Source organism: Stenella coeruleoalba (genome assembly GCF_951394435.1).
Source record: "Stenella coeruleoalba genome assembly, chromosome: 7".
Taxonomy (NCBI): Eukaryota; Metazoa; Chordata; class Mammalia; order Artiodactyla; family Delphinidae; genus Stenella; species Stenella coeruleoalba.
The window spans coordinates 117,662,990-117,678,586 of record NC_137153.1 but is presented as its reverse complement, the minus strand read 5'-3'; the positions used below and the strand labels follow the sequence as shown (position 1 = coordinate 117,678,586).

At 42.1% G+C, this 15,597-nt stretch overlaps 1 protein-coding gene across 8 annotated transcripts in view; it reads right to left on the bottom strand.

Annotated features, from left to right (window-relative positions):
* NUP214 (nucleoporin 214) overlaps positions 1 to 14,849 on the bottom strand; it is a 101,910-nt gene extending 87,061 nt beyond the window's left edge. For 4 of the 8 annotated variants that reach the window (XM_079927705.1, XM_079927707.1, XM_079927708.1 and 1 more), the window contains exons 1-11: positions 14,711 to 14,849; positions 12,329 to 12,524; positions 11,560 to 11,711; positions 10,344 to 10,542; positions 9,598 to 9,668; positions 8,296 to 8,359; positions 7,722 to 7,825; positions 5,943 to 6,049; positions 5,219 to 5,285; positions 2,903 to 2,989; positions 870 to 996 (exon numbers count right to left, since the gene is read on the bottom strand). In XM_079927705.1, coding sequence (XP_079783831.1) covers positions 870 to 996; positions 2,903 to 2,989; positions 5,219 to 5,285; positions 5,943 to 6,049; positions 7,722 to 7,825; positions 8,296 to 8,359; positions 9,598 to 9,668; positions 10,344 to 10,542; positions 11,560 to 11,711; positions 12,329 to 12,524; positions 14,711 to 14,755 — 1,219 coding nt within the window. In that variant the 5' untranslated portion in view covers positions 14,756 to 14,849. The remainder of the gene's footprint in view (positions 1 to 869; positions 997 to 2,902; positions 2,990 to 5,218; positions 5,286 to 5,942; positions 6,050 to 7,721; positions 7,826 to 8,295; positions 8,360 to 9,597; positions 9,669 to 10,343; positions 10,543 to 11,559; positions 11,712 to 12,328; positions 12,525 to 14,710) is intronic. The other 4 variants (XM_079927709.1, XM_079927711.1, XM_079927710.1 and 1 more) reach the window with 1 other exon arrangement.
* Between the last annotated feature and the right edge of the window lie 748 nt (positions 14,850 to 15,597).

The window sequence follows — 15,597 nt, the reverse complement described above, 5'->3', positions numbered from 1 at the left end:
ATGAGTCCCTTATATATTTTGGATGTTAACCCCTTATCAGATATATGGTTTGTAATTTTTTTTCCCATTCCACAGGCTGACTTTTCGTTATGTTGTTGGTTATCCTGTTTCCTTTGCTCTCTCTCTTTTTTGTTATTCTCTTACTTTATTTTTTTATACAATTTTTAAAGGTCACACTCCATTTATAGTTATTACAAAACATTGGCTGTATTTTCCCCATGTTGTACAATATACCCTTGTAGCCTGTCTTGCACCCAACAGTCTGTACCTCCCACTCCCCCACCTTGATATCGCCCAGCTCTCCCCTCTCCCCACTGGTAACCACTAGTTTGTTCTCTAGATCTGTGAGAAAAAATGTCTTGTCTCACTTTCACATTTCAGGAGACTGCGGCCCTGCCGAGCCTCAGCAGGGGAGAAGACAGACTCAAAGCATGTGCTCAGGCCCCATCTGGAAGCCTGTGCCTGAGGCCTCCATTTTCTAACCAGGCCTTCGAACCAAGTGTTGGTATGTAGCACCCAAGTGCCGTGGGGCGCTGTCCCCTTGGGAGGCACTGGGAACCTGGAAGGGGCACAGAGACAAAGCTATGAAATCAGCACTGTGTATTTTAGCCGTATTCTAAAGCACACACAGACACGCCAACACTCAGATACGCAGACACACAGAGCATGTGACCTCGGTCAATGAGTATCGATTCAAATTAGATGAGCGTTGTACAACACACCGTCTCACTCTTTAAGTAGAAACATGGTACAAGTTAAAAGTGCACAGCAGAGTAGATTCTGTCATGAAAACGTAGAGCTGGATTTGAATATTAACCATGATGGGAAGAAGACCACTTCTGCGCTAAGCTATGTCAGACTATACTTACTGATGGTGATTTCCACTTGGTTGGTGTAATCTATGGCAACTCCCATGGGCAAGGAATCATCACTCTTGTCTGTCACAGGCAGTTCAGCTCGGCTAGAATCCTCCAGCAGCCAAGATTCCCAATTACTCTGGACAAAAGAACAAGGAGAAGAAGAAAATGCCATGTTGGTTAGAGCCTTCTCCAGCACTGCTCAACAGGAGAGAAGAAAAAAGACAGCTCACGTGGTTTAGAGTTATATGTTGACTGAGACTCTGAAATCTGGAAAAACAGTCTAAAAGCTATGAGTCCCCCAGCAAGCGAGGGGTTACTTTTCCAAGTCAACCTCTCTGTCTGTTCCTGGCATACGAAGCTCCTGCCTTGTGAATAAATAACCACTACTGTGAACACTCTCTGAAGTACTGTCCACCACAACCAGGTAGACTCCTGAACACAGAGGGTGAATCTAATAGCTGCACTAAGCCAGTCAGTAGCTGCTCCTAGAAATCTGGGACGGGAACCAGGATCTCCAGGGGATCTCCAGTGAGGTCTTGAGCAGAGCAGCTTATAAAGCTGGCCAAATGCCCTGTGCTCACTCGACCACAGAGACAGAAGGTAACCTTAGTTCTTGTCTTCCTAGTTCCTGGTGTCAGTTCCTCACACTGGCCAATCATCCTGCCACTGGATTCCTTGAGAAACCACCACATCTTTCCAATAAACTCCCCTTTCGTTCAAGTTTGCTCGAGTGGGATCTGTTCCTTGCAACAAATGATTCCTGGTTTTTAAAAATCTAACCTTTCAACATTGACCAAAACTGGGCAGCATGAATCAAAGGGGAATAATGCTCAATGAGAAACAGAAAAACAAAAAACTGCTCAGGAAAGGGAACATAATTATGCTCCATGACTTAGCTATGGAGTCAACAGTCACATTCATAATAACGTAAACAAAATGGATTCCAACTTGGAAAAACAATTTATAGACAAAATAAAGAAGGCTTGCTAATCACTACAGAACAGAATACAAACAGTATCAGCTTTGATTTTGCGAAAGACGAGACACAGATGACAACAGCTTACAGGTGGGAGTGGGGAAGGTGTGCTAAAGGCAAGGGTGGGGCGCTGACATGTTCCTCTCACAGCTCGGAAGATCAAGAGAGATGCTGTATGGGAATACCATAAGAAACGAAGGTAAAAATGATTACTTAAGGTTCAAAGATAACAAATAGAAGAAACTAAAACAGTGCTATAACCCTACTGAAAGGAAGGAGGGAGGGTTTGAAGGCCACATGTGAGCTAAATCCTCATTTGCCCTAACAGCCCAATAGTTTAACATTAATAATCAACAACTAGTGATAAAGCAAATTATTATTTAGGGATAAGGAGGTAACCATTAAAAGAAAAAGTTTACAAGTTAAAAGTGGTCCCCTTTCGTGGTTGAGAGTCCGCCTGCCGATGCAGGGGACACGAGTTTGTGCCCTGGTCCGGGAGGATCCCACATGCCGCGGAGTGGCTGGGCCCGTGAGCCATGGCCGCTGAGCCTGCGCGTCCGGAGCCTGTGCTCCGCGACGCGAGAGGCCACAACAGTGAGAGTCCCGCGTAACACAAAAAAAGTGGTCCCCTTTCGAGAACAGGACAGATCAGGACAGGATGGGCAGTGGTGATTTTTCACTTATAAGCCTTTCTCCACTATTTGATTCTTCAACCATGAACATAATTATTTTGATAAAAAGCAAAAATAAAAGTTTTTCAATGTGTGAATACATAAAATATTTGTGCTACTAAGAAATTGTGACTGAAGTTAATCCAAGAGCAGCAAATCAGACCGCTGAACTCTGGCCTGTGACCCTGAGGACTACGCACTTATGGCTGGCCACCTTGCTGCCCAGAGAAGGATGGATAAATGTTGAATGACTGAAGAGGCATATGTACCTGGGCATGGGGTGCACAAAACATTTTTAAACTCAAGGTAGACTTTTAAAAAGAAAAGTTTCTGGCTGAGGAGTTGTGAGAAATGGTCAGAATGCAGATGCATTTTGCGAGTAGACCAAACATTACCTTTTGACAGATGTGAGATGTGAGAGAAAGAGAGTCAGAGGTGACACCATAATGTTTGCTTGAGCAATGGATGGAATGGAGATTAACCTACAAAGAAGGGGAAAACTTGAGGGAGGAGCAGGTGTTGGGAGAAAAACAAGAGTTTAGTTACAGACAGGATTAGTTTAAGATACCTCTTAAAAATACAAGCGGAGTTGCCGCTTAGACATTTACATATGAGATAGAAAAGTACCCCTGGAATAAACTCCACTTGCTTATTGCATATAATTCTTTTGCTTAATGCGTTATTTAATGTAGTGGTATTTAATTTGCAATGTCAAATTCTGATACACATACTACTTCATCTGTATTTTATTGGTCCACGTATTATTTTGTTTCTTTTTGCCTAGTTCACTATTTAGGGTATACCAACACCCTGTAACAAATATAGATCCAAATATGCACTAGCCGACATTACAGAAGATTTTTGGAGTTTGACTGGGTATTTAAGTTGGCAGAGTGGCTGTCCTACCAGCTTTATTCAGGGATCCAAGCTCCTCATTTGTGGCTACACAAGCCATTACTTTAGTCCTTAACCAACTTTGTATCCAGGTGACAAAGAGAAGAACAAATGGAGAAGGCCCATAGTTCCTGGGGGCCGGGCCTAGAATTAGCACAGAAACTGCTGCTCCCATTGGAATAGGCAGAACTCAGTCACGTGGCCACACCTCACACCAAGACAGTAGCAGAAACATAGGTCATCATTTTAATGTTCAGAAGCGAAACAAATTTTAGGTCATTCTCCTGGTTTTCTTAGCAATAAGAAAAATATTTAAAATTAGCAGAATTCTGTACTCACTTTGATTAGGTGAATAGGTAACTGACCCATATTCAAAATTCTCTGCATCCTTTTCTTATAATCCTTTACAAAATGCAGCAGAGGCACTAAAATTTGGCTCACATTTTAAATAAAACATTTTATTGATTTGGTCTTCTGTAGCTTATTGAGTTTTCATTCTCTCTTATTCTTTAAGAACAGCTCCGTATGTTTTTAGTTTGTCTCTGCCATTATTTCTAAGTAGTCTGCAACTGTAGCTCTGAGCTTCTCTTTGACCTGAGTTATTTCAGTTAGTGACTTCATATACATGTATATATATTTGCCGGTATTTTGTAATTTTGTTTTGATTGTTTAAAATTGTGTCATTGTCCAGCTTTATTACAATGTCAGAAACAGTGCAATGTCATTTCTACATCTGACTTGATATGATCAATTTTTCAAAATGTTTTGTGGGGCTTCCCTGGTGGCACAGTGGTTGAGAATCTGCCTGCTAATGCAGGGGACATGGGTTCGAGCCCTGGTCTGGGAAGATCCCACATGCCACGAAGCAACTGGGCCTGTGAGCCACAACTACTGAGCCTGTGCGTCTGGAGCCTGTGCTCCACAGCAAGCGAGGCCGCAATAGTGAGAGGCCTGCGCACCGCGATGAAGAGTGGCTCCCGCTCGCCGCAACTAAAGAAAGCCCTCACACAGAAACAAAGACCCAACACAGCAAAAATAAATAAATTAATTAATTTTTTAAAAAATGTTTTGTGGCTTCTGGAAAAAAAAAAGTTTATTCTTGATGTGTACCCAAATTTAATACAACCATTACCTGGCCTTTACTAATTATATAATTAAAAAAATAAAGAAAGAAAGAAAAGCTTCCCTTTCATTGTGTCTCCTGTGTAGTCACTGTGCATAATCTACCAGAGCTCCGGAGAGCTTACCACGACAACTGCAGCCCACCCTGGCCTGCAAAGAGCACAAAGGGGAAGAAGGGAGATGGGTGCTTAACTGCACAGGTGCTTTTAGCTTTCTGGCCGTTTTCCAAAGTCAAACAGAAAGTATTTCTGATGAGTCACAATTTGGTTTGATTTGCATGTCTCTCTTCCATAGTCAAGGATGGGTTATAGTTAACCAAATAGAAGAGGCAGGTTCAAGTAATAGGAAGAAAATAAAGACGGTTGAACAGAACAAGGCAGAAAAAACCTCCTACACATCCAGGTACACTCCTATTGGAGGCTGATTACTAGTATGTTTCCACACGCAGTGGATACATCCTAACCTAACAGAAGGGCTTTTGATGACACTGAAGGAACGGCTAAATCTGACACCCATGTTTGTCCAATGCAATATCCAAGCCATTTGATCCAGGGCTCTTGGTCATTTAAGCTGTGCTCTCATCAGAAACTCATTAAAAGGGATGTGACTTCATCTAAATCTTAACTTCAGTTAAACCCCTCCAAAATCTTTCTCAGGAAGGTATCACATAAAAGTGACAAAAGAGAGACACTTACCTGGCTGCTTTGTCGAGCGAGGATACTAACTTCTGTTGAAGCCGCAGATGCTGCCAGCACTAAATCCCTTCAAAGAATAAAACCGGAAGACCATTAAATTCAAACAGCAACAGCTGTACCTTGACTTGAGTCACTGGTAGCATCTACAAGGCTTTCACTGGGACGTGAAGGAGAAAAGCAAGGTTTTCTACCCGGCTGAAGAAAGGTAAGAAGATTTTGGATGTAAAGCTTTATTTTTTAGTTCATAGGTTAGAGCCCTGGAGACTCAGCCAACTGCCTCCCTACTTAAGACAAAGGAGAGACACAACAGAATCAAGTCAGAGTTCCCAATAAATATAATACCCCCCTGTAGAGAGAATAATCTAATTAGAGGAACAGAAGCTTTGCTTCAAGTCATCTATCTTTCAAAGGGACACTTCTGCTCAGAGGGAAACTTCAGTATGTTCCTTAAATATCAGTATTTTCTTAAGTCATCACCGGAGTTAATGAGAAAATGGGATTTCTAAGTTTAGTATGTATCTGAGCTAAATAATTCAAGACTGGGAAAACAGAAGTAGTAGTCAGAAAGGCATTATCTAGCATGAGGTGAAAATGTTCGGGGTATCTCCAGCCTCTATTTTCCTCCCTTACAGAAAGGAAACAAAACAGAACAAGCAGGACCAAGTGACTCAGGGGTGACCTGACAGTGAGGGCAGGTTGTACCCTCCCTGGGTACGCGGCTCACCATTCTTCAATGTAGCTGAGGTAGTAATGATGCTGCCTCTCTGTACAGCTGCCGTAGCAGGGCTCCATAAAGTTCACAAACACTTCTGGGTGCTTTTCTTCTTTTTTCTACAATGAACAGAACAAGAAAAAAAAAATCTCATGGGCGATTTTTCTTGAATCCTACACAGTTAAGAACCTCAAAAGATAAAATCATTTAAGTTTTATGAGAAAATTCATTCAAAATATATAGACACTATATAAAGGCAGCATTGAGCAGTACAAAGAACAGAAGCATTGGCCACTGACCAAACTGAATTCAAAGTTTTCTGTCACTTTAGCATGGACAGATTACTCAACCTCTCTGATAATGTTTTCTCTCATGTACGATGGACCTAAAAAACCTACATCAAAGGCTGCTGTGACATATGAAAGGATACACATAAAGCATGTAACCCGGTCTAACCTGGAACATAAGAAGTGTTCAATAAACGCTAGTGTTAATATGATCCCTGGGAAAAGAAAATCTTAATGATATCTTGAAATAAGGCATCTTAATAAACTTATTTTTAAAATTCAATATTGTCAGGAACCCAAAAGAGTTAATAAAAACAAGGCACTTTTTTCTCGTATCAGATTGGCAAAGATTAAAAATGGTACCATTACATATTGACACACATATTGGGACACTGGTAGTTCCAACCGTGGTAGGAGTACAAACTGATACAACTTTTCTAAAAGATACTTCGGCAGTGTTTTCAAAAGCCTATATCAAAAGAGCATACACTGCTTGACCTAGCAAATTCATTTCTAGGTATTTATCCTAAAAAATAAACATAATCCCATTAAGTGTACATAAAAGAGTGTTAGTATTCTTCAAAACAGGGAAAAACTGAAAGCAACCTGAGTATCCAACAGTAGAGGAAGCGCTAAATAAATTGATTATCTGCCCAAAAGCAAAATTCAGATTTACTGAGGTAGAAAGGTAGTTGCAATTTACTAAGTAAAACAAGGTTGCAAAACAGAATGACTAGTGCCACTCCCACTTTTGTTATACTTAGACTTTTATGTATGTATTTAATGTTTTTCTAGACTTTCAAAGTTAACATGATTTGGAAATATAAGCCCTGCCTCATTTGCTGTTTTTAATGCCACTGCAATTTAGGAAGTGTAGATCTTATCATTCAGGTCCTTCTTTGTCCTTCAAAATGACTCACTCCCTCACTCAAATGGCTCTTCCTCAGAGGCCTTCCTTGACCACCCAAGCTAAATCACACCCCAGTCATCAACCAACCACCCCTTACCCTGCTTTATTTCCTCCATCACCCCTATCACTCCTTGATCCGACCCTTGTCTGTGGACTAGCACGTTCATCCGAATGCAAGATCCACAAAAGCAAGGACTTTGCCTTGGTCGCAGCTGTATTCTCAGCTTTAAAGCACACTGTGTAGGCATTCGATAAATATCTGATGAATAAATACGTGAACGAATTTTGAAAATCAAGGTACTTTCTTGCTTCTCTAAAATGTCTTTATCATGTTAACATCTACCACAACTCACAGTTTGCAACTTAAGCAAAGTAAGTTTTAGGACTTTGTCCACCTTGTGACTCGACAGTGGAACATGCTCTAAGTGAACACCACCATTTTGGTCCCCAGGCTCCCAGTGCAGCATTAAAATCTTACACCTCAAGTTGCACGACCACTGCCAGCAAGAAAAGGAAACTGAAGCCTAACTGCAAACTTTATTAGAAGACTTCTAAAATTCTCCAATAACAGAGACATCCTTTGCATAGACATACCGGGAGCAGAGCCATCACCACATCTGGAGCAGTTTCCAAGGTCCCGTCTGCAGCAGCATATACTATTGTGAATTCATATGTACCAATCCACAGCACATCCAGAACTGAAAGACACACACCCCAATAAACCATCTTGTGCTTGGAATAACCCCTGTACATTATACTACCATCTCATGGATAAAAAAAAAAAAAATCCAACTCCTATAGCTTTTAAAAAGGTCCAGATTTCACTAACTAAATACAATTCACAAAGACTCAAGAAGCCCAAATTCATCCCAAATTCATCCCATCCCATTTTTTTTTTTCTGGTGGATTATAATCAAGGCAAATAATGAAGAATTCTAATTAAAAAATCAGGATCCATTTAATGTCATTTACCAAGAGACACAGGTGTCTACCAGAGGATTACTGTTACAGCGACTTAATTAGCTAACTGAAATAATGGGAGTTTTCATACAGGAGGCACCAACGCTTCCCTGATCAGGTATGCAGGTACATCACATGATCTGAAATTTCTGCAATAAGGACAGCACCTCATTAGAGGTCGGCCCAGTAAGAAAAGCAGATGTGTTACCTCTGACAGGATGATCTGCCTCATAAAATGGAGGACAAGGAATGACTTTTTTTTCCTGCAAAGTCTGAAAGAGATTTGAAAAAAAACAGAGTCGAATGAAACAATCCCCAAACCAATGAAACTGTCAAATCCAATAAGTTCCCCTAGAAACCACCTAAGTCTCATCTCCCCAGCCAGGAGAGAATGAATACAGAGACAAGTGGATGCCTACTTCTAGAATTCTACCCTATGGAAACACTCACAGCAACGTGATCAATGGAGGTGATGAGGATGCTCAATGCAATACCACTCAGAGTAGCAAAACCACTCACACTGATACAAATAACCATCAATAATGGAACAGATATACTCACATAGTGGAGTCCTATGCAGCCATTCAAAAGAATGAAGTAGCTCTATATGTAATGAGCTGGAAGAAAAAGACTCCAATACACTTTTTTTTTTTTGGCCGCAGTGCGCAGCATGAGGAATCTTAGTTCCCCGATCAGGGATCGAACCTATGCCCCCTGCAGTGGAAGAGCGGAGTCCTGACCACTGGACCACCAGGGAAGTCCCTCCAATACACTATTAAGTTTAAAAAAAAAAAAAAAGCAAACAATAAAATTAAACCAACTGTATTAATCTTTTTTTTTGCGGTACGTGGGCCTCTCACTGTTGTGGCCTCTCCCGTTGCGGAGCACAGGCTCCGGACGCGCAGGCTCAGTGGCCATGGCTCATGGGCCCAGCTGCTCTGCGGCATGTGGGATCTTCCCGGACCGGGGCACGAACCCGTGTCCCCTGCATCGGCAGGCGGACTCTCAACCACTGCGCCACCAGGGAAGCCCTGTATTAACTTTTTACAGGCTAATGCCCTAAAAGAATATGTACCAAATGTCACATAACAACTTTTTGTGATGACAAAGAAGAAACAAAACCTTAACCTCAAACCTATTCCACCACATTCACCACTTTGCAACCCCTCAGAGAACAGGAGGAATACACAACAGCACAGGCCTTGGCATTGCCTGTGAACCCCTCCTTCCCATTCGGGTGTGACCAGATATATATGGATTCTTTGTCGATTTACATTGAAGAATATTCATGAATATCACCTCTGGAAGAGATGACACAGCTCACCACAGGGAGAGCTGACCGAGTGCACATGCAACACTCTTTCCTGCATTCACTTGTGTACTGACAGATTTGTTGCAATGAGCGTAAATTACATTTTAATAGAAAAAAACAGCAAAGATACTCCCAAACCACCCCCAAAACAGTGGGTAACTTAAGTAAAAAAGTTCTGAAATCCAAGGCAAGACTTACAGGAAGATACTGGACCACAGTTCCATTCTGTTTCCCCACTGCCAGCTGCTTTCCTTTGGGGCTCCAGCAGACTGGGTAAAGAAGAGAATGCTACCAATTAAAAACTGAATAAAATGGAGCAAACCAATGAGATCTGTACCAAAACAGCTACATAATAACCACTTCTTGTTCCTCTGTCAGTCCATGGAAGACTGTGGGATCATCCTTACTTGGCACAGTGAAAAAAGAAAGATCATTTCGATGATACAAGCCAATTGTGATTTATCACTGGGCCACTGAATCAGCTGTTAAAAATGCTTTGTCAATGGAGTACTGCCCAGAAAGCTGTAAAGTACAGAAAACTCTGTAGTCTTTAGATAAAACAAGGAGAATACATAAGGTTCTCAAATATCAAGATGTCATTCTCTTGCTCCTGTTTGATATTTTCTAATGCTTTTCCTCAAAGGTACAAATGACTGTTTCAGAGTACGACTCTTTTAGATCAAAACAATTATTCTCAACAACACAGTTCTAAACCAGCTATACTAAAATATTTCTTTCTCCAGAAAACCCAAGCACATTCAAGTTAAATCATGTATGCTTTTTGGCTTCAAGGACATTAACTACGGAAATAAAAAATACTCTCTCCACTTCTACCAAAGAACAACAAATATGACAAAAAACCCCATTTGCTTTTTTTCCAGAGATTAAATTTTAACTAGATCACCATTACCATATGTTACACAGGAGAAGACTTTATTACTCACCAGATGTTACTCCTACTGTGGAAGGAAGAGTCGCACACACTTTCACTGTCTCTGTGATCTGTAGGACAGCAATGCTGCCATCAGCCAGGCAAACTGCCACCATGGAGGAAACAGTAGGGTTCCACTTCATATCGATCACCATGCCTCCTGCATCTTTCAGGAGCTTATGATACGCAAACGGGCGTTTCTGCTGTTTGGCCTTTTAAAACACATGCCCAGAAGCAAAAATAAATTAGTAAATTAATAAGTACAGAGACATTTAATAGTCAAAGAAAATTACTGAATCTGCAAGTTTTCTCGAATTACGGTTCACCTTTCTCCATGACCATGAAAAACAATGCAGCTCTGCACAACAGTCTATTTGTTACAGACAATTTTAACACAGCTTTGAAAACGGCAATCAATCGTTATAGCATACTCAGAGGGACTCGCAACAAAGGAGTGCACAAATGCAAAATAATCCATAAAGAGCAGACACTAAATAAAAATCTGGGCTCTGCTTCTTAATAGTGCTGGGCCCTTGAATTTTAGAGAGCTCTCACCTTAAAATATTATACCTATTTTAACTGGTATGCAGAAACCACCAAAGGCTTCAAAATTCCAAGAGCTTCACTGAAGATTTGTTGTGGAAGGTTAATGAAAGATTATTGATATAAAAGGTACCCCAAACAAACAGACACACAAGAACCCCAAATACTTAAACTCTTTGGGCCTGTTTCTCTACCTATGAAATGAAGATGACAGTACCTACTGCATAAGGCCATGAAGGGTAGGCATGAACGAGAACAAGGCATGTCAAGCACTAGTACAGGGCCTGGCACAAAGTCAGTATAAACACTCAATGTTATTGACTATTATCATTACTAAACGGCCTGGAATGGAAGAACACTATATTAGGAGGCCAGAGATCCAGGATGTAGGAACTTCTGACATTAACTACTAACTCTATGGCCTTGGGCAAGTCACCTAAGGGTCCCTGGGCTCTGGCTGTCTCATATATAAATGAGAAATGATAACATCTTGGGGCAGGTGGTATTATGAAATAATTTCTTGAAGTCACCTCTATCTCCAAAGATCCATGATTCTGTAATTAAGGACCTTTTAAAAACCCATATTTTAATCTAGAAAAAGAATTCAAAGGCCAACCAAGAACTTCTAGGTTATGATTCAATACCAGGAAATCTTCTTAGGTCCCTACAGTTTGCCAGCAGCTTACCTCATTTGAGAAAGTGCGAACATCAAAAAAAGCAATAATGGAACCATATTCACTGGACATCATGCACACGGAAAGTGTGAGGTTATCACAGCTCAGGGCCAGGTGATGTATCGGGAATTTCATAGGAACTAGCAAGCTTTGAACTTTATCAACTATGAAAACATAAAAAAACACAAAGCAGAAAATGCAATGTTCTAAGCATAAGCCACAAACTCTATTCAGGTCTATGTGAAACAATTTTTACATCTACATAAAAATATGCACACACCCTGATAACAAGTTGTACAGATAAATCGCAGCTTTCTTACAGATGTATAATGTCGCATTAAGTATCATAGGGACTCTTCCTCATCTGACCTGAGAAAACTAACTGTGGCTGTAGCCCTTGTTGGAAACAGTGCCCTGTACCGTATTTTTGCAACAATGCTCCAAAGAGCACACATTCCCATTTGTTTGGATGGCGCTGTTGTGACAACTAAAAAGCCACGCAATGAAACTCTTCTCCCAGGGAGCTGGAACCCAAGTTCAACTGAGCATGGCACAATGGTAAGCTGTTCTGCTTGAGCTCAGAGGGACAGCTCATCAAAAGAGAAATACAATGGACCAAAGACAACACCCAGGAGGGCTTCCAGAAGCCTACCTAGAACTTCCTCTTCTTTGGGGTCGATCTCAGGACTAACAGCAGTTTTACTACTAGAATGATTTCTTGTAAATCAAGTGACATTAGCACTTCACTCCTCTATCATGCAACACAAACCAAGGAACTTACCTATCTTATTGGGATCATCTCCAGGTTTATTCTGAATAAGAAGATTTTTAGTAGGAAAAATCTGCAACCCACTGGCTCCACCAGCGAAGACCAGGCCATACTTGTTGGACACAGCAAGCAGATTCGAGCGTTCCTTGGGCAACTCCTCGGGGGAGTCAAAGATTCTCACCTTCTTCAGGGCTCTAAACTGAAAATCCTGTGGTGCGGGGTCAAAGCAAGATCAATTCAGGGAAGACAGGAAATTAAATCACACCTGTCATTATATTTCAGTACACCCAATTCCAGTACAACAAAATATACATTACCCTGAGGGTAAGGGCTGTGCGGCTCAGTCATTTTTAAGCTTCCTGTGATATTGTGGCACCCGGTATAGTGCTTATTAGTATTTACTGAATAAATTAAATAAAAAAAAATTCTTTCATGAAGCCTTCCTTGACTAACCCAGATAACACTGATCTTTTCCTTTTCTGAATTCCTAGCTAATTTATTGTCTGAACCACCACACAAGCTGCACTTTTAATTTACAATCTTGTCCTATTTCGTGGTATGTCTTACGATACAGAGTAGTGCTTAATAAATTGTTGTTAAATATTGAAAGCATCACTCAACTACCCTGTAAGCTCAAACTACCAGTGCAGTACTCAACAAAGATACATGGAAATAATGGCCACTGAACGGTAACCAAATCCCAAACTGGCTTACCTGCATCAGACACTAAACAAAACTCCCACCACAGAAGAGGTCAATCTCTTGGTGTTCAAGACCTATAAACATACCTAGATGCTATGAGGACATCTAAAATCAAGTCCAAACCCCTTAACACAGGCTATAAGGCCAACACGGCTTGACTCGTCCACTTCCAGAGCCTCACCTCACAGTACTCTGCTTCCCTCCCACAACTGCGCCATCACCTCTGCCACATCCAGTGCCACCCCCACCCCCCACCTATTTCCAGTTTTCATTTCCTCCCATTTTCATGGTCCTTAGCCCCTCAGGGCCTGGGAGCCTTCCCCAACCTCCTGTCAATGTCTGATTCATCCAGTCTTCCCTGAATTTATTGATCTGCTTTCAAAGAATTTTCAGTGTGTACCACTTCTTGGTAAAAAGAGTTCCATACGTTTACCAAGCATTATGTTAAGTTGTATTATATATATATTTTTTTTCTTCAATTTTTTTTCTTCAATTCTAAACCTATCTTTAAGTCAAGGTTTTGGTGAAAAGAATATGAATCTCCTTTTGCTTACACTCTAAAAAGTGTAAAAGCCAAAGACAGCCTTTCTCAGCCTTCATTTGTGTCCATTTACAGTGTTTCATCCAGGATCCCTAACACACCCCACATATTCATTTCCTTGGATTCAATGTTTAATACAGATTTGCTAAAAGATTAACTGAAATACTCTTTTAATTCCAACTGAGTATGGTGATCAGAAATCCACACGGCTTTCCAGGTCAGACCACAAAATTTTCAACCTTTTTTGTTAATTCTCATCCTGATAATCCCAAATATCCTACTTGGGTCTTGTAATCAGAAACTCAAAGGGAGGCCACCATTTTCTAAGTCTGTGGTTCTAAAACCTTTTCATCCTTCTGCTCCAGCATATGAAATATGGCACACTCTCACTGGGTTGCTCACCCTTGGCGGTGATTCTCAAGAAGAACGACAGCATCACTATTCTAAACATGGTGTGGATTACTCCTCCCTAATGCATTTCAGTGATTTGTTGTTCAAATGCCTAAAATATTCCTACAACTTATTTCCTTTCGGGTGTTTACAACCATCATTTGGATCACCTGGCCCTCTCAAGTTTCCTGACTTCAGGCTGATTTCCTGTCCCGAAACAGCCCTCCGATTCTAGTTAACTAAAGCTCTTGTAGGATAAGTGATGAACCCTGGCTCTGCATTAGGCAAGCGTAGACCGCCTTACTAGTACAGCGAGAGAGGAGGGTCTTAAAAACAGTAACAACAATCTGGTTTTCAGCCCGCTTGTCAAATGCGGCTTTGGGTAAGTTACTTTCCGAGCCTCAATTTGCTCCTCTACATTAACAAGTATTCCGTGGGGTTGCTGTGATAATTATCAGTGCCTTGCACAGTAAACGCTCAATAAACAGTAGTTAGTACCACTACTCCAATCACCACATTAAAGGGGCTAGGATAACTCAAGAGGCTCGCACAAGATCAACAGGGGACGCGGAAACCGCATTCGGTGGGGCTTTCACGCCGACTGCACTGAAGAGCGCTCCAGCACGCGGTAAAGAGAATTCTGAAAGCGGCAAATTGTTCAAGCAGGAGGCGCGGGGGCGGGGGGGGGCGGGGCGGGTCAGCGGGGCTCCAAGGCAACACCAGAACTAAGGAAGGGAGGGAGGCCCCGGCCAGTGTCTGACCTTCATCTCCCGCTCGGGGATCACGGCATCCATTTCGTCTCCCATCGCGCCGCCCTCAACAGGTCAAAGCTGCTACCGCAGCTGCCCGCGTCCTTGCAGACACAGCCCAGGCGGCCCCCAGGCCAACTTCCTTCCCTCAGCTCTAGCGGCGCGCGGGCATGACGCATTTTCCGGCGCGCTTTGATGACATCACACGTTTCGGGCCGAGGGAGGTGGAGGGATCATCTAAAGTCGCGAGCTCTTCTGGCCGTCGCCTCCCATTGGCCGGCTCTGACAGAGTATGGGGCGTGGCCCGGGGTCTGTGCGCCTGCGCCCGGGAGCGTCCAGGTGCCGCCACCGCGTTTTCAGGTGGAGCGCCCTTGCTTCCTGTTGGTTTCTCATACTGGGAAGTGCAGGCGCGAGCCCTCCACGTTCGTTTCGTTGAAACTTCGTAGTAGTCTTTAGATGTAGGTGGTTATTAATAGTTCCGACTTCAGAGGAGTTGGGAACTTGACAAATATTTCCAAGGGGCTGTAGCTTCTGAGAATGGCTTTACAGGAGTGTGGAAGAAAAAGGTTCTCAGAAAGTCGGGGGGCCGGGTTCTCGCCAAGGAGACCCTTACGTGTCTGAAGGCTGAAAGGGGATATTAAAGGACCCCAACGATCAGCTTTGTTTACTCGTTGGAGTAACAAGCCTGGAAACTGCGCGAAACACTGCGCAAAGACATCCTAGTCACCTAGCGGTTATCATTGCCATTTAATTGATGAGGCAGCTGGGAGCACAGAGAAGTTAAGAAAATTCCCCAATGCCCCTCAGTCAGAAAGTGGTGAAGGCTGGATTAGAATTCAGCCTTGCTGATTGCTGGCTATTACACAGTCCTACGTGGAGATTTTTGTAGTTGAATTATA